General features: G+C 35.1%; 1 protein-coding gene across 1 annotated transcript; it reads left to right on the top strand.

The window, feature by feature from the left end:
• The first annotated feature begins 20,614 nt into the window (after window positions 1-20,614).
• LOC127074480 (probable disease resistance protein At5g66900) lies at window positions 20,615-23,761 on the top strand. The gene is made up of 5 exons (XM_051015806.1): window positions 20,615-21,335; window positions 21,582-21,985; window positions 22,081-22,445; window positions 22,537-22,736; window positions 22,836-23,761. Exons 1-5 carry the CDS (start codon window positions 20,738-20,740, stop codon window positions 23,642-23,644), a joined length of 2,376 nt encoding a protein of 791 aa, XP_050871763.1. The 5' UTR covers window positions 20,615-20,737; the 3' UTR covers window positions 23,645-23,761.
• Window positions 23,762-25,404: the final 1,643 nt, after the last annotated feature.

Raw genomic sequence — 25,404 nt, 5'->3', positions numbered from 1 at the left:
GAACTTGTAGTCCACCGAGTACGAAACAATGTTTAGTAGATTTCCAAATCCACATCCTTTAATATATGGTTCTATTAAAGGATCGTGGGGTACATATTCATGTACACGGCATCTAAACCGCTTCGGATCCTAATAACAAGAAAGTAAGAAAGTACAATTAGAAGAAGAAATACATACTCAACAAACACACATCTATAAGAAGTATTCCAAAAATAGAAACTAAAAAGATAGAGATAACAAAGGTATAACACAAAGAAGATATCTATTAGAAGTAATCCAAAAATAGAAACTAAAAAGAGAGAGACAACAAAGGTATAACACAAAGAAGATATCTATTAGAAGTATTCCAAAAATAGAAACTCAAAAGAGAGAGATTACAAAGGTATAACACAAAGAAGATATCTATTAGAAATAATCCAAAAATTGAAACTAAAAAGAGAGATATAACAAAGGTATAACACAAAAAGATATCTATTAGAAGTAATCCAAGAATAGAAACTCAAAACAGAGACATAACAAAAGTATAACACAAAAAAGATATCTATAAGTAGTAATCCAAAAATAGAAACTAAAAGAGAGAGATAACATACAAATGCCGAGATATTCTCGATTGTGCCTCTGTGTTCATCGCCCATAGTCAACAAAGACATGATTTGAATTTGCAAAGCTTGAGTTTGGTAGATGAAAGAAGTGTGGTAGAAGAAAATACTTGAGTATTGATGAAGATGATTTGATATTGTTGATATGAGAGACTATTTATAGATGAATGAGTGAGTAGGTTTGGAACCTAAAAAGAGTGTGATCGGTTGCATGGAAAGGCAAGAGGAGACAAAATTCAGAATGGAAGAGAAAGCTAGCATGTGAGGAATCTTCTTGGCGCATGTGAAGAAAGCACATGCAAGGGAAGAGGATCCCTTCCTCTTGGCGCCTACATGTGATTTCTCACATGCAAGGAAGAGGCGCCCTTCCTCTTGGCGCCTTAGTGTAGGGCAATTGGAAGGGGCGCCCTTCCTAGTGGCGCCTAAGACTAGTTTTGTGAAGAGACGCCCAACCCTTTGACGCCTCAGTTACTTTATGGCGCCTAGGGAATGGATGCCTAGGTTGGAATATTAGGGCACAAAGCTCAGAGATTTTTTGATTCCCTGGCGCATGTGTATTCTTTTCAATCTTTTCTTTATGTGCTGGATTCCTTCTACTGCATGCATGGTCAAGTCTGTACAGACAATGACCAAGTTATCAATGCAACGACCAACTTACCAATGACCAAGCTATTTATGCTGTGCAGATGAACAACTTAGCAATGCATTCAATTCCAATTCCATTCAAACTATCTACATATTTAATATTTCAACATAATGTCTTCCACACAACATTACATGATCAACATGTCGAAGGTGAAATATTTGATCATCAGTTGTTCGGTTTTTGTTTTCGAAACACAGAGGTGACTCGGTTTACAATAAATCGATGATCAAATTTTTCATATCTGAAACAAAGAATAGAAAAGAAATTTCAGTGCAATAATGTGGGTCAGATCATCTATAAAAATCCGGTTTGGTTTGCAGAAAACCAGGTAAAATTTTATCAGAAGAAGATTCGAGATGATGATGATGTTCAGCATATGTTTGGCAGTCACGAACAATTCGGTTACAACAATATAGAGTTGTATATATTACCACATCAACAAAAGGAGTCTCAGTACATTGATCAGTCACAAGTGCTTTGTGAGACTGATGACGAACAAGCTGAGGTGAATGTTCCAGACGAAGAAGAAGAGGAACCTGAGATCATGGTTGATTCGATGGTGAATGCTGAAGAGGAAGAGGAGCCAATACCAGCAAGTCATGTATATTGCCCACCCCAACACATGACAAGGTTAAATTTGGGTTCAGATGAACCTTTGGCAGATGTATGGTACAATCCTTACGTGCAAATGCAAGGATCTTTAAAACAAGGAGACACATTTCACACAAAAGAGGAATGTGTAAAAGCCATTAAGAAATTCCACATGCAACTATCAGCTGATTTCAGAGTTGACAGAACTGACGCATCGAGGTATAAAGTTTATTGTCCGAATGAGCACTTCCTTTTTAGGTTGTCAGCTTCGTACCAGAAGAGGAGCGAGTCTTGGGAGATTGGATCAATGGGTCCAGATCACACATGCATGCTGACAAACCCAATGCAGGATCATCGTAAATTAAGCTCTCATTTAATATGCGATGAAATATTGTCTGTCATTGGTGATAATCCGTCGTTAAAGGTGAGTACAATAATCTCGCATATTAGGGCAGAGTACGAGTACACTCCGCCATATAGGAAGACATGGATAGCTAGAACAAAAGTTGTTGAAAAAGTGTTTGGCAATTGGGAGGAGTCTTACAAACAACTTCCAAAATACTTGTTGGCTCTAAAATACTATGCTCCCTGGACAATTGTCGAGATGATAACATTGCCCGCATATACACCAGATGGTACGTGTGCTGTTGGAAATAGAATATTTCACCGTCTATTCTGGGCGTACCAACCGTGTATCATAGGTTTTTCTTTCTGTAAACCAATTATACAAATTGGTGGTACATGGTTGTATGGAAAATACAAAGGAATGTTACTGATGGCAGTGGCACAAGATGGGAACAACAATATTTTTCCAATCGCCTTTGCCCTAGTTGAAGGGGAGACTGCTGAGGGATGAAGTTTTTTCCTAAGAAATCTCCGATTGCACGTTGCACCTCAGCCTAACTTGTGTTTGGTCTCTAATAGACACCCCTCAATCATCAGTACATATAATAACATTGACAATGGCTGGAAAAATCCACCTTCGACGCATGTGTTTTGTATTAGACATATTGCTCAGAATTTCATGCGGAAAATCAAGGATAAGACGTAGCGTAAGAAGGTTGCCAATGCAGGTTATGCATTATCAGAACCTTCTTTCAAACACTACCGCGAGGAAATAAGATTGTCGAACGAAGATACGGTACGGTGGATCGATAGTATTCCGTTGGAGAAGTGTATTAGGGCATACGACAACGGCCAGCATTAGGGCCACATGACAACAAATCTTGTGGAATCAATGAACTCTGTCTTCAAAGGCATCCGTAACCTACCAATAACCGCTTTGGTACAGGCTACATATTTCAGGCTAGGGGATTTGTTTGAAGCCAGACGCTGAAAATGGAGTTCAGTGTTGCAATCTGGACAGTTGTTCAGTGATGCTTCAATGAAATTCATCAGACATGAAGCTGCCAAAGCAAACACACACGTGGTTACGGTATTTGACCAAACTAAATGTTGGTTTAGTGTTGTCGAGTCCATGGATCACAATGAGGGCATGTCGATGGGACAGTACAAAGTCGAACTAGACAGAGGTTGGTGCGACTGTGAAAGGTTCCAAGCCTTTTGTACCCCCTGCTCCCATGTCATTGCGGCATGCTCAAAGGTTCGAAGGGATCCATCCTACTTGCTATCTGAAGTTTACAAAGTCGCCAGCCTTTCAAATGTTTATAAAATTAGTTTTTTGGTAGTGGTAAAAGAGGATTATTGGCCATAATATTAAGGGGACATCGTCTGACATAACGAAGTTATGCGAAGGAAGAAAAATGGTCGCCCTAACAGCACCCGGATTCGAACTGAAATGGATATGGCGAACAAAATGGTTAGACTATGTAGGTCATGCCGTCAATCAGGTCACAGTCGTAATAATTGTCCTAGTGTTGGAACGAGCACAACCAGATAAATTCAGATGTACCTCTGTTGCTATATATGAAAAACTAAATTTATTTCATAGTACCTCTGTTGCAATATATGGAAAACTAAATTTACTTCATAGTAGACGTCTGTGACGAAAAGACAGTTGTTCATAAAAAATAACACAAACAATTAAAACAACTAGAATACAAAAACTATGCGATTACAACCATCAAAACAATTTTGAACATGTAATGCATCATCCTACGAGCGTCTTGGTCAGTCTTAATATCCACTCATTCGCGCACTTCTCCATGTTGGTTGAACGTGGACACAAGTCATTGTATTCTTCTAATTTGTTCACCCTCTCCAATTTCTCCCTCTAACCAACTGTACAACGTCCGATTAAGACGTTCAAACGTATCTGTGTTCCAAAGTCGAACATGTATCGGAGTCGCAACGGCAGAAAATATTACATCAGCATTTCGTTTTTGAATGTATGCAAACATTGTTGAAACAGAGAGAATTGAAATTGATGGTTGAACTAGACAACTTATGGTATTAGGAGATGAATTTGAGTGAAATTAATTGTATGCAAGGCGTGGTATTTATAGATACGAAACATCTATTGGACAAAACACGTGAGCGCCAGATGAATTGGCGTTCACATGACCATCACATGCAGGCGCCAAATGAATTGGTACCCACCATGCAAAAGCCACTAAGGCGCCAGAGGCATTGGCGCCTCCTCATGAGGGCCAATGCAGGCGCCACTAGCATTGGCGCCTCCTCATGAGGCCCAATGCATGTGCGTCAATGCTAGCGGTGCCTCCTCTTAGTGGTATGGGGGTGCGCCGATTCATCTGGCGCATCCTCTACCAAATTTGGTTATTTTGGTAAAAAAAATTGAAAAATTAATTATTTTCGATTTTTTTTTGAAAAAATTGGTTATTTTGAAAAGAAATTCAATAATTTTACTCATTAAATTCAAATTTACTCTCTTAAAATTTTTCTCTTTCTCTATTCCATCTCGTCACTTTCTTACTAGCCTTGCTGGTCTCTCTCGTCTCTTATTCTAGTTTTGCTAAGAAAAAGTCAAATATTATAAAAAAAAACATTATAAATAAAAAAAACAAAGACAAAATTAAAAAAACATTAAAAAAACATATTTTATTTATTTAATATTTTATCATTTAATTATTATTTAAATAATTTTATTTATTTTAATTTTATTATTGATGAATTTTATTTATTTTATAATAGTGTGCATATCAAAATATTTATTATTTTATTTTAGAATAAAAGAATGTCAACTCGAAAATTTTAATCAGGAAGTTTAAAATTGAAGAAGAAATAATAATTGAATCTTTAGTTGAATCACAAAATGAGTTTTAGATACATTTATCAAAACAAACAAAAAAGTAAATTTTAAAATTTAGGTGATTAATCATTGAACGAACAAGTTAACAACGATGTAGAAGCTAGCATTATAAACATGTACGAAAATAAAATAAACATAGATTTAATAGAAGAACTTGAGAGACACCGCTAAAAATATACGTGATCTAAGTCAATGGACAAATAGTAATATCAATTTAAGAAATTTATTAATAGAAAAAGGTTCCCTTAAAGTCATTATATAGATTTTTCTATTTTCTTCTTCTACTAAAAGATGGAAAACTTTACATGATCATAACATTAACCTAACACTTAATAATTGTCATAAACACGTTGAAAAAGTCGTATTGAAAGTGTGAAGGCTTTGAGATTTCAAACTTTACAAATAAGAGATGTTTTATTGAAATTATGTGAAATTACTGATGAACTTAAAATAAAAAGTGAAGTTGAATGTTTAGTAACTTATGAACTTGAAAATTTTGAATTTTTATTAGCATGATTATTTTATATAATATATTATTTGCAGTAAATTGGATTAGTAAAATATGCAATCAACATATATGTTTATTGGTGTTGTTATAGAATAATTAAAATGACTTTTTTTTTGTTTGAAAAATATAGAGAAAATGGATTTGAAAATGCTATGGTTTGTGCAAAAGAAATTGCATTTGAAATGGATATAGATCCAAAATTTTGTGAAAAACGTATTATTCATAGAAAGAAACAATTTGATGAGATCATTAACAATGAAGTTATAAAACCTACCCAAGAATCATTTAAAACTAACTACTACTGGTATATAATAGATTCATCAATCACTTTATTTTAAAGTAAATTGAATAATTAAAAATATACAGTGTTATTTTTGCTTTTCTATTTAGTATTGAGATGTTAAAATCTATTGAAGTCAAAAATTTAACCTTGAACGATCATTAAAACATAATGACAAAATTGATATTGATGGATTCGATTTATTTATGGAACTGCAAATTTTAAAAGAAATAATAAAAGTAGAAAATGATACACCAATTTATATACTTAATTATAGAAAAAGACTTGATTCTTTTCAAAATGCGTATATTTCTTATGTAATAATAATGTTAATAATTCCTATAGCTGTTGCATTGTCGAGAGAAGTTTTTCAAAATTAAAGTTAATAAAATCTAACTTAAGATCAACAAAAATTAAATTGATTGACTTTATTATCAGTTGAAAAATAAATATTAAATAAAATCGTTACAATAGTTTCATAAATGATTTTGCATCTCAAAAAGCTCATAAAATAAATTTGTAAATAAAAATTACTTTTAACTTAAAAGATCTCATTTTAAGATCTGTCTCAGACCTCAATATGTGATGGACCAACCCTGAAGGTTATTACATACTCAACTTTATAGGATGATAAAGCCAATATTTCCTGCTCCTTTGAACTCTGTGAGATTGGAGTTGCTCCAATCAAGAAGAGATAACATGTATTGTTTTTTCTATCATCTTGATCTCCTCCACAGTCTGAATCAGAATAGACATAAGTCATAGCTTTTTTGCCAGTGTTCTACTAGTTTTACATTAGCACACCATGATCAGTTGTGCCTTTGATGTACCTTAATATCCTTTTAGCATCTATCAGGTGACATAATTTAGGTTTCCCCATGAAACTACTTAAAAAGTCAACACTATGACATATGTTTGACCTTATGTTGCACAAATATGTGATTGAGTTAATGATTTTCTTGTATAGAGTTGCACCTATAAACTCATCATGTGTATCTTTGCCCAACTTTATACAAATCTCTATAGGAGTAATTGAAGGATTGCAATTGCTCATTTTAAATCTCTTTAAATTATCTTATGCATATTTCTTCTAATGCAAGAAAACTACATTTCTTGTGCTTACAAATTCCATTCTCATGAAATAAGAAAGATTCCCTAATTCTGATTTTTCAAACTCATGCATCATATTAGTTTTAAACCTTGTTTTCATCTTCACTTGATTCTTTAATCAATAGTTCATCTACATATAATCAAACTACCCAATTTGATGATGAAGCTTTCAATTCTCTTGTTCTAGGCTCCAAGGACCTATTATAATCCATATGGAGATTTTCTCAGTTTGTACACTTCCTCTTCTTGCCCTTTGATCTCAAAGTTTGCTGATTGCTTGGCATGGACTTCTTCTTCTAGAGGTCCATTAAGAAAGGAAAACTTTAATCTAATTGGTTCATTTCCTATGCTTTGTATGCTGCAATTGCAACCGTTATTCTGATGGTTTCGAGTCTTGCAATTGGTGCATACACTTCATTGAAACCATTGTGGGGACTTTGAAGGAAGCCTTTTGCAACTATCCTTGTTGTATACTTATCTATTTCACCATTTGGTATAAGGTTTAACTTGTTAACCCATTTCACTTCTATAACATTCTTATTTGACCTATTTACCGACTCTCGGTTTTGTTCTTCTCAATTTCCTTGTGCTCATCTTTCATAGATTCTAACCAGTTTACATCTTATAGTGCTTGGTTCAAGTTAATTGGTTCTGATTTATCCATTATTGCTACTTCTATCAGATTACCTTCCTCATCTACTGCTTGATCATAAAATCTTTCATAATCACTTAATCTCATTGATTGAGTTCTTATTTTGGTTTATCTTCTCACCTCTTGTTCTTGTGCAACCTCTTCTAATTGATCTTCTTGTAGCACATTTCTAATGTTATCTCAGTTTTGACCATTCTACATTGATACGTCTGAAGTTTTATACTAGTTCCAACTTTTACTTCCATTGAATTACATATTTTACTTATTATTATCATATTCTCATTTGGTGAAAATAGTTTATATGCACGTGATGGGTGATAGTCTATAATAATCATATATTGGTTTCTATCACCAAGTTTTCTACTTAGTTGTTCATGTATATGTCTAAAGCAAAGTGATTCAAATATTCTTAAAATGGATAACACTTAGCTTCAATATTGTCCAGGAATCATATAGTGTCTTACGCATCAACTTATTTGTCAGATTCTTGTTGAAAATATGCATAAATGTTGTAACTGCTACACCTCATAATTTATACAACATCTTCTTTTCTTTAAGCCCGCTTCTAGTTATGTTTAGTATGTTTATGTTCTTCCTCAACAATTTCATTATTCTAAGGTGCATAGAGGATATAAATTCATTCTTAATTCATTATTTCTCGTAGAAATGTGCAAACTTGTTGGAAGTGTATTTACATCCACCATGAGTTCTTAATCTCTTAATATTACACTTAACTTGTTTTTGAACTAATAGCTTAAATCTCTTGAAATGGGTGAATGCTTCACTTTTTATTTGCTCCAATTAAATACATGTATATCTATTGAATTCATCTATGAAGGTTAGACAGTAGCATTCATATCAAATGATCTACAGTCATCTGAATGAATATTCTCTAGTTTTTTTTCTTTGCTTTAATAGGCAAGTAATTGTTGAATGACTTCCTAGCCTGCTTGGCTACACAACATTCTTTACATAATTTCTTTGGCACTTTCACCTGAGGAATACCATGAAGGGGGAATCACGATATAAAACACAATGGAAAACCAAAATTTCTCTTAAGTCGATCCTTACAAATGATGCATGATCAAAATTATAGAAATAATTACCTCTTATGGCGATTAATACTTTTGATGCGAAAATAGAAAAACGATCACAAGCACTGAATAAAGAATAACGCTTCTAATCAGTCCATACAAATAAAGTGCCTTCAATCTCATTGCTAACTACTACGAATGAAGACCTTGAGAGAGAAAGAGAAAGAAAGAAAGAATACAACTAGGGTTCAAAACCAAATTTCATAAGGTGTGAAAGCTAGTGCAAAATGGTTATATTTATAGAATCGCTTGTGTGGGTTGCAAGATGAAAGCCCACATAAGTTCAATGTACCTAACAATATACTGTATTTCCCTTAAGCGTGTGGTACCTTACAATATTTCTTACTCCATTTAAGTGGATTGTAGCTTATGGTTTTCTATAATTAACTTAAATGCATTGTATCTTATGTTGTTCTGAATTCTCTTAATTATATCATATCTTACGGTATTCCGTATTTCACTTATTCATTCTATCTCTCATCAATTTTTCCTTATGTGTGTGACCCTATAGGTTCTCATGAAGTTGATAATTATACTAAATCACATATTTAATATAATAAACAGTGAGCGGAATCTAGTAACGCATCATTGTTATCCAAGTCACGAAAAAATTTATGTGATCTGTAACAACCTAAAATCCTAGGTCATAATTAAAAAGATAAAATCCACATTTTAGGATGCTACTTAAACACAACATGCATACTTTCCAAATACTTTCAAAACTCTCAGTGGAACTCAATTAAATAACATAAACTTTAATTATCTCATCCACGAAAAAACTTAATAAAATCAACATAATCCAACGATTATCTCCAAAACAAATAAAATGCCTTGTTCTCGATGTTACACATCAGAGCATCAAACAAACTAAATAGCGATAAACGATAAAATAAACAATGAAAAACTCCAATTCATTCTTCCAATTCACAATAGCACTTACTACTCTTGAGTATCTGTACAACAATGTATAAAGCAACACAAAACAAACAAGAAAATGATGAGAATACACTCAAATATATTAACTGTGTAAAAGAATGCAAGGGTAGTTTAAATTACACAATCAATAATGCATATTCAATTACACATCGACATAATAATTCATTCACACAGTCTTTATGTATGCAATGCGACTCACAACTCAACTCTATGCATGTGGTACCAATTTGGACATCAAATGTTTGTTACTAATCTTGTCCACTCAATAATGGTTCCTTCATTTGAATCGGGTCCCCACTTTTAAATCTTGGGTCCCTACTTTTGAACCACGAACGGTCATATGTCCCCACTTCTGAACCCATTACTCGCCTATTTTAACACACCAACACAATATGATGCATGACATACAAGTAATGCAACAATAATAAAACACGTGGCTCCACTTATAACTATAAGAAACATGCAATATAGAATTCACAGTAGTCCCCACTTCTAAACTACACACCTCAATATAACACATACAATCACATTCATAACACATGATTATATTCGCAACATCATAACTCATAACTAGGCATGGCAATGGGGCGGGGCGGGGACGGTTTTTACCTCCCCCAAACCCAAACCCAAATCCCTAAATAATCTCCGTTTCCCGCCCCAAACCCAAACGGGGATGGGGAATTAAAACCCAAACCCGTCCCAAACGGGCTCGGGTTGGGTTCGGGTATCCCCGCCCTGCCACCATCCATTTAATAAAATCAATTTTTTTTAACAAAAATATTTATTTTTTCCAAAATCAAATTACATTACAAATAGTAAAATAAAACAACCTAAAAAAATTTCATACTTACATTTCAAATATTTTAAATAATTAATACATATCAAAATATCAAAACATTTTCCACATATTTAATATTCTAAATTATCAAAACTAAATAATAATGTACATAATGAAATAAACGGGGCAGGTTCGGGGACGGGTCCGGGATGGGTACTAGTGTCCCCATTACCCGACCCGTCCCCATATTTTTTAATCGTGGAAAACCCAAACCCAAACCCAAACCCAATCAAAGTGGGTTTTCCCCGTCAACTTCGGGGCGGGTTCGGGTGGGTACCCGCGAGTATGGGTTATGTTGTCATGCCTACTTATAACATAGTCATAATCCACCACTTATAATTATGCAATTAATTCAATTATTATTTAATCATCACAATAATTCACCTCAATTAATCATTTATATCCAATACCCCAAAACAGAAGTCAAACATCGAGCATATGAGAAACAACATCAAAAATCGGGACAATCACTCAAAAATGACCTCTAGCTACCATGACGGGCAACCTGTCACCCAACCCGTCATCCCTTTCTCTCATCATTCGTAACCCCTATGATGTCTGGTGGGAGAAATCCCCCTAGAGACCATGATGGTCTCCCTGTCACCTCATTGACAACCGTCATCCAACCCAAATGCATGATAGGTAGTCTGGCATGCTCTTAATGACTGTCACGCTAATGCATAAGGCAGTTTCTGTGTTTTTCTCCATGGGACCTCATTCGAAGCTCCAATTTTAATCCACAACACCCCAATTTGCACAGAAAACAATAGTTACATATTATATAGGGATCAAATCATCACATACTCATCGGTTATCATACAATTTCACCAATTAATCACAAATTCAAGGTTATGTTCGTAACACCAAAACATATCAATGGTAACAACCAAATTCATAATTCATACCAACACATCATGCATAATATTCAGCACATAACAGAGCTTGAATTTACATATTAAGCATGACAATTGACATGGATTTCACATAATCATCATTCAACACTCAGAAATCACAATAATGGTGAATAAAACCTATAGGGGGTGAGCATCCCTCTCTACCCTTCATGTAATACACTTATATTCAAGTAGTAAACCCCTTACCTGAATTTCTAGTAAAAAGATTTAAGTTTTGACTATGGTTTCCCTCCTCTCTCTCAAACCCTTGTTTTTCCTCTTTTTCTCCAACTCTCTCAATTCTACGTACTGACACAAATAAGCTCCACTAATCCTTTTTTAATAATAAACCTAATTTTTTTAATTTAATAATTACACCTTGGCCTCAACTCCTTTCTAATTATCACCACTTTACCTCATCTTTCTATTAATTCCAATTATCACAACTTTATTATTTTATATTATTTTAGTCACTTAAAATTAACTAATAACTCTATTTAATTCCTACCAATCTCTATAAATCTCTAAAAACACCCATGATTACCAAATAGTCATATAACACATTATCACCAAAATAAATAATTAAAAACATTTTTAATTACTTAAAAAATTAAATAAAAACAACAAAAATTAAATAAATTAATTGAATTCGGGGCGTTATAAGATCTGAAAAAACCTTTTCGTAATAATATATGTGTACAACTACCATTTTTCTCTCATGTTTATATTGAACACATGACATATATCGTGTCACCCTTGTCTATTTCAATATTATACCCTTATACATATATCCTGTTATGCGGGATGGGAAAATTTTATCTAGGTCACTCATGTTCCTCAATATGATTTATGGAGTATCCATCAACCATCTTTATGGTCATCCTATTACTTATAATGTTTGATTGACAATAAAGTATTTGACTTCACATTTAGGGTTGATAGGGGTTACAGGTCGAAGGGTGGTATACACCACTATCACCTTAAGAATAACTTATGACACTTGCATAATACTCTATGTAGTATTCTCATGGTGAGTAAATCTAGTATAAATATTACTCTTAATATTCATAGATAAGTGAAGAATTGAGAATTCTTTTTCCATGATCCATGAGATGTGATCATCAACCTATCTATATAATAGTCTCAAGGTTTTAATGTTATCCCTCTTCATAATACTTCTTGACTATGAATACTTTAAGAATAATATTCTTAAGTTTTATGAGATCTCATGATTAAATCATACTTAATATTTTATTAAACGGACTAACTATTCTAGAGACTTTATTATTTTGGAAAAACAAACATAATAAAGAAATATATTTTATTATAATAAATAATTCGATAAATATCAAGTTTTAATAAAACTATTGGCTTTAGAGCTTACACTAACATACCATAAACCATTCTCTCCATATGCATCAAGCTTAAATTATGAAGTTCAAGTGGTTATACGTTTTATTCCATATCAAGTTTTGATCATCAGTTACTATTGATGCAAAACAGTTATGGTCCATCATATTGGTCATAATATTGAAAGTTATGTTGTTTGACAGTGATACATTCAAAATAAACTTTGCATTTTCATCGAATACCTTCAGTTCCATATTTTCTAACTTTATGGTGTACTCTTTATCAAGCAATTGTCCAAATCTAATCAAATTGCTTTCCAAGTAAGGAATATATAGCACATTATTAATTATTGCTTCTTGTCCATATTTCTTCTTCACAAGAATGTTTCTCGTGCCTTCATATCTGAAATTTTTTATTATTAGCAAATTTAATATTGGTTTTGTCAAACTTGATAAACCAGTTTTGATTTCTAGTCATATGGTTGTTGCATCTAGTATCAAGATGCCACACACTGGTCTTGCCTTAAGCCAAATGTGTATTAGTCATGAGCATAAGTTCATCAGAGTCAATGTGTCTTACATTTAAAGATTAAGCTTCTTCATTATCACTTTCATTATCGTCTTTGTTGAAGTAACAATCTCTTGCATATTGGGCAAATTTCTGACAACTATAACATTAAACTTCCTTAGTCTCAACCTTCATTTTGAACTTTTCTCTAGAAGTACTAGTTTTGCTTGAATTAACATGATTCTTTGAGTTCTTTCTAGTGACTTCATCATTAATTTTCTAATTTTTCCACTTTTATTTTTATTTTCTAATCTTTGATGCATTATGCTTCATCTTCTTAAAGAATTTTTCTTGAAGTGATTGTTCAGTGGCCTTCTCTGAATTTCTCTACTTCAATTTCATCTCATGCGTTTCTAATGAGGCTTGTAACTCTTCAAGATTCATCTAATAGAGATTCTTGGACACTTCAATGGCCACAACAATATAATCAAACTTAAAATTTAAGACTCTTAGTACTTTCTTAATCTCTTACTGCTCAGTAATTCTTTCACAACATGATTTCATTTGATTTGTCAAAAATATAAATCTTGAGAAGAAGTCTGTGAAAATGTCACCATCATTCATCAATGTATTCTTATATTTCTTTCTTAATGCCTGCAACCTTATTTTGTTTTTCATCACCACCATACAACTTCTTGAGTGTATCCCATGCACCATTTGTTATTTCTTCTTCAATAATCTTATAAAAATGTTCGAATCCATACACTGATGGATCAAGAACAAAATTTTCTCTTCCTTCTTGCTAAACTCATATTGAGTTGTTTTTGTGCATCAATGCATTGGCTTTCAATGACAGTATGTCATCCTTCACTATCTCAAGAACATCTTGAAACTTGAATATGAATTTAATTTGTGTGCACCATCTATCATAGTGTTTCCCTTTGAAAACTATTAGGTTTAATGGTAATTGATTTGAGGTTGTACTACCATTCTCCATTGAAGAAATCTTAATCGAATCAGGTTCTAATACGAATTTTTAGAAATAACTCAAAGATGAAAGAATAAAAACGGAAATACTTAATAAGTGAGAGGGGAATGATATTATTGGATTGTATGAGTATTGTGTTTCATTATGAAGTAATTGAAATTAGTCCATGATTTAGGAGCACTTCTTGTCCAGGTACATAGATTGTGAAGGAGGTCGATGTGATGGTTCGCATTGGCTATGTTCTTGTATAAGACTGAAGAATGGGAGAGTTTGTAATGCTCCTTAACCAGCTCTTTGAGGAATAGAATCTTGTTGTGTAACACCATATAGAGATTCCACCAGAACTAAATTGTCTTCAATTGGATAAGGGGAGGAATATGTGATTCAACGGCTGCACTAATAGCTTGTCGTTGGGAAGCATATCAAGTTATTGAATTGTAATTCCTTGTGTCGAAGCAGGTTTCTTGACATAAGCAAGGAAGTGTCAAATCACCTAGTGTGTCGATTTGTACTAGTGTGTCGAGGTGTCGAAGCATGTTGCTTCACACAGGATTTCGGCTTAGGCCTATTTTTAGTAGTGTTAACTATTTTGGGCTTTTATAGTTTTGGGCTTTGACTTAGGGAGTAAGTTAACCTAAATATATTAATAGAGGGAGTAACTCTTATTCTTGTAACATTGTATTCATATAATTTTGTAGTTACAAAGTGAATAAATAAGTTTTCCACAAGTTGTGGGCAGAGAGAAACTCTGTAGAAAATATTCTTCTTCTCCATCGTTCTTTCTTTTCTTTCTCAATTATTCTTCTCTTTTTTATTGTTATTATGTGGGTGATGACAATCTTGTTCGTCAAGATCGATAGAAATTCTCCATAGGTTGTGGTGGATTTCCAACATCTGGTATCAAGAGCTCCGATTTTAGTGGTTTGTGGGAAGAAAATCACCATGACAATGAATCATCCAAAAGGGCATTTTCCAGTCAATCTTCTGATTCTCAAGAACAACAATTATGAGAATTGGTGAAAGCAGATAAAGGTTGTGTTTTATTATCAAGATCTTTGGGATCTTGTGAAGGAAGGAGTAACAACACTTGTAGAAAACGCGGCAGATCAAGAAAGAGTTGCACATAAAGAATTGAAGAAGAAAGATTATAAAGCTCTCTTTATAATCCATCAATGTGTTTATTCAGATAACTTTGAAAAAGTTAGTGATGTAGAGTTAGCGAAAGAAGCATGGGAAATTTTGGAGAAGTCGTTTGGAGGCGGGGATAAAGTGAAAGAGATGAGGTTACAAACTCACAAAAGGACGTATGAATTGATTCAGATGGAAGACAATGAAAGTATAATTGATTTCTTCACTAAGGTTACGAAACTGGTGAATCAAATCAAGGTATGTGGAGAAGTGTTGACATCAAGATATGTTGTTGGAAAGATCTTGAGGTCGTTGGCTCAAAAGTTTGACCACGTGGTAGTAGCCATAGAAGAGTCGAAGGATTTGTCAAAACAGACAAAGTAAGAGCTTCAAGGAACGCTTGAATCTCATGAACAAAAAATGACTAAAAGAGTTGTAGGAAATTCGAAGAGTGATATGGCTTTGCAGGCACAATCAGCAAAAGAAAGGAAATGTAAAGGAAGCTGGAATGGCAACAAAGGCAGAGGAGGCTACAACAATTCAACTGGTCGAAATCAACAAGAAGGAAATTGGTCGAATCAGAGAAAAACCTAGAACCAAGGCAACAAAATAGGTGGTGTTGTAGGTAGAGGAAGAGGTGGTGGTCAAAAGCCAGACAAGAGTCACATTCAGTGTTACGATTGTCAGAAGCATGGTCATTATTCTAGTGATTGTCCAGAAAAGCAGAAGAACCAATAAACTTATGCAAAGTTGGTGAAACATGAAGAAGAAGAGATGTTGTTTATGGTTACAACGAGAGATGAAGAGAGATTCAAGGACCAGTGGTACTTGGACTCAGGATGCTCATCATACATGTCTGGAAGAAAAGATTGGTTTGTCAACATAAAGCCCTCAATGAAGAACATGGTGAAATTTGCAAATGATAATACTCTAGCAGTTGAAGGTGTTGGTGATGTTCTGATAATGAGGAAAGATGGAAAGAGATCAGTAATTTCAAATGTGTTGTACATACCAGGCACGAAGAGCAATTTTCTCAGCATAAGGCAGTTAGTAGAAAAGAACTGCAAGGTGTCGATTGAAGACAATGAGAGTTCTAGACTTAAATGGAAGATTCGTCTTGAAGGCTCCAATGTCTCATAATAGAACCTTCAAGATTGAGCTTAATGTGATAGAGCATAAGTGTCTTGCAACAGCAATCAACAGAGATGAATGGATATGGCATTATAGACTTGGCCATCTCAATTTCAAATACATCATAGATTTGAAGAGAAGAAATATGGTTTCAGGATTACCAAAAATCGATATTCCAAACGAAGTGTGTGAAGAATGTGTACAGCGAAGTAACACAAGAATAACTTCAATAAGGATGCAGGAAGCAGGTCGAAGGCAATTCTTGAAGTCATATACTCTGATGTATGTTGTCATATCCAGTTTGATTCGATTGGAGGTAACAAATACTTTGTTAGATTCATAGATAATTTCAGTCGAAAATTGTTGACTTACCTGATCAAGAAGAAAAGTGAAGTGATCGAGGTATTTTCCAAGTTTAAATCTGTGATCGAAAGACAAAGCAGTCGAAAGATCAAGATTCTGAGGACTGGTGGTGGTGGAGAATATGTGTCGAAAGACTCCGATGCATTATGTGTGAAATAAGGGATTGTGCATAAGGTGGTGCCACCCTACACTCCACAGTAGAATGGAGTCACAGAAAGGAAGAATAGAACCATCATGAATATGGTTAGAAGTATGTTGAAAGGAAAGCATATATCCAAAGATCTATGGGGAGAAGTTATGTCGACTGCAACATATATCCTAAACAGATGTCTGACGAAGAAGCTAGAAGGAATCACGTTAGATGAACGTTAGTCTGGTGTCAAGCATAGCCTGAGTCATCTGAAGGTGTTTGGATCTATAGAACATAGACATGTGCCAAATCAGTTGAGAAGAAAACTTGATGACAAGTCGAGTCAGATGATCCTGATAGGATATCATTCGACTAGAGAATACAAGTTATTCGACCCATTGAACAAGCAAGTGGTGATCAGCAGGGACGTGATCATAGATGAGCTTAAGGAATGGGATTGGACTGAGAATGTTAAGAAGGATTAAGTGAGAATCTTATATGATGAGCCAGCTAGTGAAGTCGAAAGAGAAGTTCGACCCAAGCAGACCTCAAAGAACAAGACACGTGCCTGCAAGGTTGCAAGAATGTGTGATTACACCAGATGATATGGTCAATGAAGAAGGTGAGCTAGTACACTATGCTTTCTACACAGATGTCGAACCAGTCAATGCAGTTGAGGCATTGAAACATTCGAAGTAGGTGAAAGCAATGAACAAAGAAATGAAGTCAATCGAAGTCAACAACACTTGGTCACTTGTCAAATTTCCCCAAGACAAGAAGGCAATCGATGTGAAATGGATATACAGGATGAAGTTTAATCCCAAAGTATAAGTGACTCGACACAAGGCGAGACTTGTGGTGAAAGGATTTCTTCATATAGAAGGAATCGACTTCGACGATGTTTTTTCACCTGTTGCTAGGATCGAAATAATCAGGTTGGTTACTGGTCTAGAAAACATGAAAAACTGACAGATATGTCAGATGGATGTGAAATGTGCATTTCTGAATGGCCCCTTAGAAAAAGAAGATTATGTTGCACAACCAACTGGGTTTGTGAAACAAGGCAACGAAAGAAAGGTGTACAGACTGCATAAAGTTATGTACGAACTTAAATAAGCTCCAAGAGCTTGGAACAAGAAGATAGACAACTTTCTAAGGGAGAAGGAATTTATGAAGTGCACAACTGAACATGGAGTATATGTAAGAAGAAGCAAAAGTGAATTGCTTATACTATGTCTCTATGTCGATGACTTATTGATAACATATAGTTACAAGAAGGCGATCAAAGACTTCAAAGGTGATCTCAACAAGGAATTCGAAATGTCAGATCTGGGTGACATCTCATATTTCCTTGGCATAGAACTCTACAAGAGTGATAGAGATTTAATGATGCATCGAAGAAGGTATGCAGGTGAAATACTCAAGACATTTGATATGCAAGATTGTAACCCAACTTCGACTCCAACTGAGCCCAGATTACAACTGTCGAAAGATTCAGATGAAGATGATGTCGACCCAACCCAATATAGAAGACTTATTGGGTTGCTTCGATACCTTTGTCACACAAGGTCTGACTTAGCATACAGTGTAGGTATGGTGAGTAGATTCATGCATAAGCCAAAGGTATCACATATAGCAGCGGCGAAAAGGATACTAAGGTATCTGAAAGAAACTCTCGACTATGGCATTTTGTTTCTTGTAGTTGATGAAGGAAAATAATGCAAACTAGTGGGATACACTGACTCAAGTTGGTGTAGTGATGTTGAGGATCGAAAATACACAGTTGGCTATGTGTTTATGCTAGGTGGTGTACCAGTTGCTTGGAGTTTGAGAAAGGAGTCAGTAGTGGCATTATCATCGTGCGAAGCAGAATACATAGTTGTTTCCCTTTTGCATGTCAAGCAACGTGGATGGTGAATCTGTTCGAAGAGATAACAACGAAGAGTCATGGAGAAATTACCATGAAGATCGACAACATGCCAGCTATCAATCTGGAGAAGAATCCGATAGCACATGGTCGAAGCAAGCACATCGAAATGAGGTTCCATTATCTTCGAGAGCAAGTAGCAGATGGGAAGATGAATGTGAAACATTGCAGAAGTGAGAATCAGATTGCAGACATCATGACGAAGGTAGTGTAGATCGAAGTGTTCAGAGGACTAAGAGCTATGATGAATGTAGATAACTTAGACACAATGAATTAAGTGATGTGTTGAATTGTAATTCCTTGTGCCGAAGCAGGTTGCTCGACAGAAGCAAGGAAGTGTCGAATCAGCTAGTGTGTCGAGTTGTACTAGTGTGTCGAAGTGTCGAAGCATGTTACTTCACACAGGATTTTGACTTATGCCTATTTTTGATATTGTTAACTATTTTGGGCTTTTATAGTTTTGGACTTTGACTTAGGGAGTAAGTTAACCTAAATCTATAAATAGAGGGAGTAACCCTTATTCTTGTAATATTGTATTCATAACATTGTATTCAAAGAATTTTGCAGTTGCAAAGTGAATAAAGAAGTTTTCCACAGGTTGTGGGTAGAGAGAAACTCTGCAGAAAATATTCTTCTTCTCCATTGTTCTTTATTTTCTTTCTCAATTGTTCTTCTCTTTTTCATTGTTATTGTGTGGGTGATAACAATCTTGTTCATCAAGATTGATAAAAATTCTCCATAGGTTGTGGTGGATTTCCAACACAAGTGATTTTGGATGCCACCATGCTCGATGAGTTTAATAATAGATGTATCTGAGGAGGAGATTGAAGTTTCACGAAAGGAGACTTGTGATATGGATCTTTGGTAGAGAAACGTTGGTTTTTCGTGAAAATTAGCATAAATCAAAAGTCGATTCCCACATACGGCGCCACTGTTTGGTTAGAAACTAGAAATAGAAGATGAGGTGGTGGAGTTGTGTCTCACTCCAGTTGAGCAATATTTCTTATGGGACGAAACAAGGTGGAACTGGAATGTTAGGACTCCAACGCTCAAATCGGTGAGAGAATGAGAAGTAATGTCAGAGTGAGAATGAAGTTGAATACCCTGAAAGAACAGGTTTCTCCTTATTTATCAAATGTGATTGAAACTGTACGCTTGTGATTCGGCGCGCTGTGCGGACAATCATCTGATTGAATTGGACGATGATTGATGCGTCGGAGGATGATTGTCTACTTCTGAAGAGTGAAAGCCTACCTATTTTGTGCGCCTTTCTATTTGGAGTTTGTCACGGCCCTTGAACAAATTGATTATAATATTGGATTATAATAAATTGTTATAAGTTAGTTCTGGATTGGTTATATGAATGAAGTGACCATAAACATTTTCTAATTGCATAACAATTCTTTTTTATATTCTCGGAAGGATGGAGTAATAAATAATTCCAACTCATAACTACCAAGTAACGGTTATGATTAATACTTAAATTTATTTTACCAAATTCTGTACATATTCACAATCCATGAATTTGTTTTAAATTGGAACCTTCCCAACTATGACTACTCTCCACACATTAGTCCAATGACTTGAGTAACATAACTTTCAATTGAACAACACGCGGACAAAAAAGTTCACAACAGTTTTTCAGTTGACTATCTTTTAACCTTTCACACTTCTTTTTCTTTTTATTCTTAACATTTAAGTATATGTCTTTATATATTTCTAGAAAGAAAATAAAATTTGCATCATCATAGATATAACTAGTTGAACACTTGTTAGTTTTTTGAAAGCAACTTGCTCACATTTCTGGAGTTTCTTCATCAACGAGTGTTGATTGATGGCAGGAGGGTTGGTTGAAGGAGCTGTTCTTGGTGCAGTGTTTCAAGAAGGGAGTAAACCAATCACAAACCAGATATCCAAAGCTTGGAATTTCAGAAAAACACGCAAAAACCTCGCCTCTCTTGTGCATCGCATCATGCCAGCAGCCGAACAAATGAAACTGTTGGACGGGAAATTGGATCGTCCAACAGAAGAGACAGAGAGGCTAATACAAGAAATTGAACAAGGGAAAGAATCAGTTAACAAACTCTCCAACGTCCCTTGGTGGAAATGTTGTTGTTTGCCTTGTTATCAAGGAGAGCTTCATGATAAGGAAGAGAAAATTGCTAGATCAAGTAGTCTTGTTACTCCGATTACTATGGCAAGAGATGTTAAAGAGACACTGTCCATAGTTACAGATATCAAGGGGAGACAATTCAACAGGTCTTGTGATCCTCCTCTAAAACCTCATTTCACTGTTGGGTTGGATTTTCCTTTTAATCAGTTGAAGAATTGGCTGCTCAGTAAAGACGGGTCTGTACGTGTGTTAACCGGCTTGGCTGGATCAGGGAAAACCACTTTAGCTTCGCTGCTATGTTGGGATGAACAAGTTAGAGGTAACATATAAAACTTCAATTGAAAGCGTATCACTTTTACTACTTGTGTATTTATTTATGTAATTCATTCATTTATTCTGTTCTGGTCGACCTCAAGTCCGTACCAGCAATATAGGACTACCCTTAGTCTCGATTTCCAAGCAATATAGGACTATTTCGGCCAGTCCAGAACAATAAGGACGTCTTTTTGAAAATGACACTGAACATGATATTTAAGAATCCTGTTTGTTTGTTTGTTTTGACTAGGTGTATTTGGAAAAAATATATTGTTCTTGTCAAAAACTCCGAATTTGAAGAGCATTGTGCAGAATTTGTTTCAACATTATGGATATGATGAGCCTTGCCCCGTAGACGATGAGGATGCGGTTAAACAATTTAGCAGTTTGCTCATGAAAATTGGGGAAAGTTGTCCAGTGATGTTGGTTCTTGACAATGTTTGCCCAGGCTTAGAATCCTTTGTTCAGACGTTACAGGCTCATGTTCCATATTGTAAAATTTTGATAACTTCTAGAGTCGTGATCCCACGGTTTGAAACATTGTCCTTAAAGCCACTTAGCATTGATGATGCAGTTACTCTTTTCAGTCACTTTGCGCTACCGAATGATGGAAAAAGAGGAACTTATGTTCCTGATGAAGAATATGTACAACAGGTTTGTAGAAGATAGTGTTGGTGGTTTGCTTACACTGAATTGTAGCAAGATTTCAATATGATAAAAACCTCAATAGTAATTGCATTCATTTATAGGTAGCAAACAGTTGCTGGGGTTCTCCGCTAGCCCTTAAATTGGTCGGTGGATCACTCTGTAGGCAACCGATTGCGGTGTGGAAAAAAAAGGTGAAGTTGTTGTCCAAAGGTCATTCTATTGCATATTCTAGTCCCGATTTACTTAATTACCTGCAAAAGTATTTGGAAGATACATTGGAAAATAATCCCATCATCAAGGATTGCTTCATGGACCTTGGATTATTTTTTCAAGACAAAAATATACCTGTTTCTGCCCTCATTGACATGTGGACAGAACTGAATGACCTAGACGACGACAGCATAGATGGAATGAACTTTGTTCATGAATTAGACAACATGCATTTGACCAATCTTGTAGTGGCAAGGTACATTAATTAACTTCTTTATTTTCATTCTGTTAATATAAAGAAGATATTTTAGGATTGTATATAGTTATAACATTTGCTTCTTAATCAGGAAAGTGACAAGTCACATTGACAATTACTACAACCACCATTTCCTTAGTCAACATGATCTTCTTAAGGAGATAGCTATTATTCAAGCCAGAAAGAAACCATATGAACAAAGGGAAAGATTGATTTTTGACATTAATGAAAATAGTAGGGACCAACAAAACCAGCAAAATACCAATGCTCGCACGTTGTCCATATCAACTGGTCAGTTAACTATTCCGCTCTAAAAATACATACATATTTGCGCGCGTGCACACACACTCATTATTTTCACTCTTGACACGATATGTAATGTTCTTGCAGACAAAATGTTGACTCCAGATTGGAGCAATATTGTGAAAGTTGAACAAGTTGAGGTTCTGATCTTGAATCTTCATACCGATAAGTATACCTTACCAGATTGCATAAAGAAAATGACTAAACTGAAAGTTTTGATAATCACGAATTATAATGGTTTCAGCTTTGCTGAACTAGACAATTTTGAGATACTTGATTGTCTACCCAATCTTAGAATAATCAGATTGCAACAGGTTTCAGTTCCTTCTCTTTGCACATTGAATAGTCTGCGAAAGTTGTCCCTTTACAATTGCAAAACAAGACATGATTTTCAAAGTGACGCGGTTTCAATTTCAGAGGTACTCCCAAATCTGGAAGAACTGTGTATTGATTATTGCAAAGATTTAGTAACACTTCCTGCTGGGTTTTGTTATATTACTTCCCTCAAGAAGCTCAGTATCACAAGGTGCATTAACTTCCTTGGGCCGCCGCAAGAAATTGGAAACCTCGAGAATTTGAAAGTATTAAGACTTAGTTCTTGCGCTGAGTTGGGTGAGATGCCAGCTTCAATTGGAAATCTTCATGAGCTACATTTTCTTGATGTATCAGGTTGTGCAAGCCTTCACAGTTTACCAGAAGAATTTGGAGAGTTGCATAATCTAAAAGAGCTTCACATGACTGGTTTTTCAACATTGCCAATGTCAGTCACAAAACTTGAGAGTTTAAAGTATTTAATATGTGACCAAGAGACTGCTGAATGTTGGGAACATTTCAAGCCTAGCCTTCCCAATCTAAAAATAGAGGAGGCTGAAGTTAACTTATTCATTATTGTATGATACTAAATACTGTATAGTCTCTATTACTTCATTTGTTTGTTTGTTTGTTGTCATAGCAATATCTGTAATAAACTCAATGATTTTCAATCTTAGTTTATACAATATATCCTTGTGTGTGATTGTATACATTCGTACGTGCTCCTTTATTTGAAACCTCATCATGTTGTGTAAGCAACCGTGTATCTGGTTAAGGATGCCAAATCTCGTTGACAATGGAAGGTGTCCACGGCCAGTTTGTTTAATATGCGCGAAGGACACTCCGAGTCGTTGCAAGAGTACCTGGTGAGATTCAATAAGGTCACCATTAAGATAATCAACTCTAACAAAGAATGTTTGTGGGAGCCTTTCAAAACAGACTGAAAGTTGGACACTTCAACGAGACTCCGTGGAAGAGATTATGGCGAAGGCCAAATGTTAAATAAAGAGAGATTGAGGATAGTAACATTGAGAGGAAGGCCAGGGATGCGAAGGAGTGTGGCAATGGGGGGCCTAAAAGTGATAGACTGCCTTGGGTCAATAAAGGTCAGATACCACGTTGAGGACTCCCAATTATCATACAAAATTATCATCAGGCGCCCCCTGCCTTCAATGTTTTAGAAGTCACATTATCCATACTCTACCTAACTATGAAGTACCCTTAGATATATCGCGGATATACGTCGTAAAAGAAGATCAGGAAACAACCAAAAAGTGTTATCAATATAGCCTTAGAACAAAGATGAAAACAATTATCACATGCTCATTGCCAAGACCTGACCCCCACGGAGTAAACTTAGTCAATCTGGACCTTGAAGAAGAGTACATATAGGAGATGTTGATGCCCACGAAAGATCTGAAAGAAGTCTGGATCGCCCCACACGACTTCCAAACCAAAAAGTTTGGTACCTCCCTATCAAAGAGTGAAGAAAAAGAGCTCATCACCCTATTCAAACAAAATATAGATATCTTCATCTTGACCCCTGGGACTGCCGTGGTACAATACTTCACTAACAAAAAACTACCTCTAGAAGAAGATGAAGCAAGAAAGATAAGAAGACTGGCAGCGAAGTACACTATAGGAGCAGGTAAATTATACAGGATGATAAAGGTTACGCCAATGCTAGTATTCCTAGGCGAAAGTAAAATCTCCGTGGTATTAATGGAGGGTACACGAAGATGTTGGTCTATTTTATCAAATGGATCCTGGAAATGAAGGACTTATGGTCTGAATAATTATATGATTATATGAGGTATTCTCATCTTCTAATTTATTATTGAGTTAATCCCTATTTTCTTTATATCTCGCCCTTCTTTTTTCTAACTATGGTTAAAAATATCGTCATATGAGCCACATGGTTTATAGTCTTATCTCATGATGCCTTATTTCTCCACCAAAAAGACACTTTTCAGAATGATGTATGGTGGCGACGTCATGCTACCACTAGAAGTTGACACGCTGAGATCATTTTACCGAGGAATGTATAAATTTCAAAGAATTCTCATATCCTTAAATGGAGACCGTATCCCCAGATCCTAGAACTAAATGAATCAGAGGCACTACTACAACTAATCATTTTATGTTTCCGAGCTAATAGGGCAATGAAGCATACCTCAACTATTTCTGTTTCTTAGTCAATATATTGATAAAAGAATAAGGTGACACTTTTCCCCTACAAGGGAATGAATTTTAACGAGACATCATTGTGAGTGTGTTATCCTCTCTTTGTATATATTTGATCTTCCTCTCTGTCTAGATGTGCATTTTTATCATAGGATATTTA

This window comes from Lathyrus oleraceus, chromosome 4 (assembly GCF_024323335.1).
Source record: "Lathyrus oleraceus cultivar Zhongwan6 chromosome 4, CAAS_Psat_ZW6_1.0, whole genome shotgun sequence".
Classification (NCBI taxonomy): Eukaryota; Viridiplantae; Streptophyta; class Magnoliopsida; order Fabales; family Fabaceae; genus Lathyrus; species Lathyrus oleraceus.
This window is presented reverse-complemented; position numbering and strand designations above follow the sequence as displayed.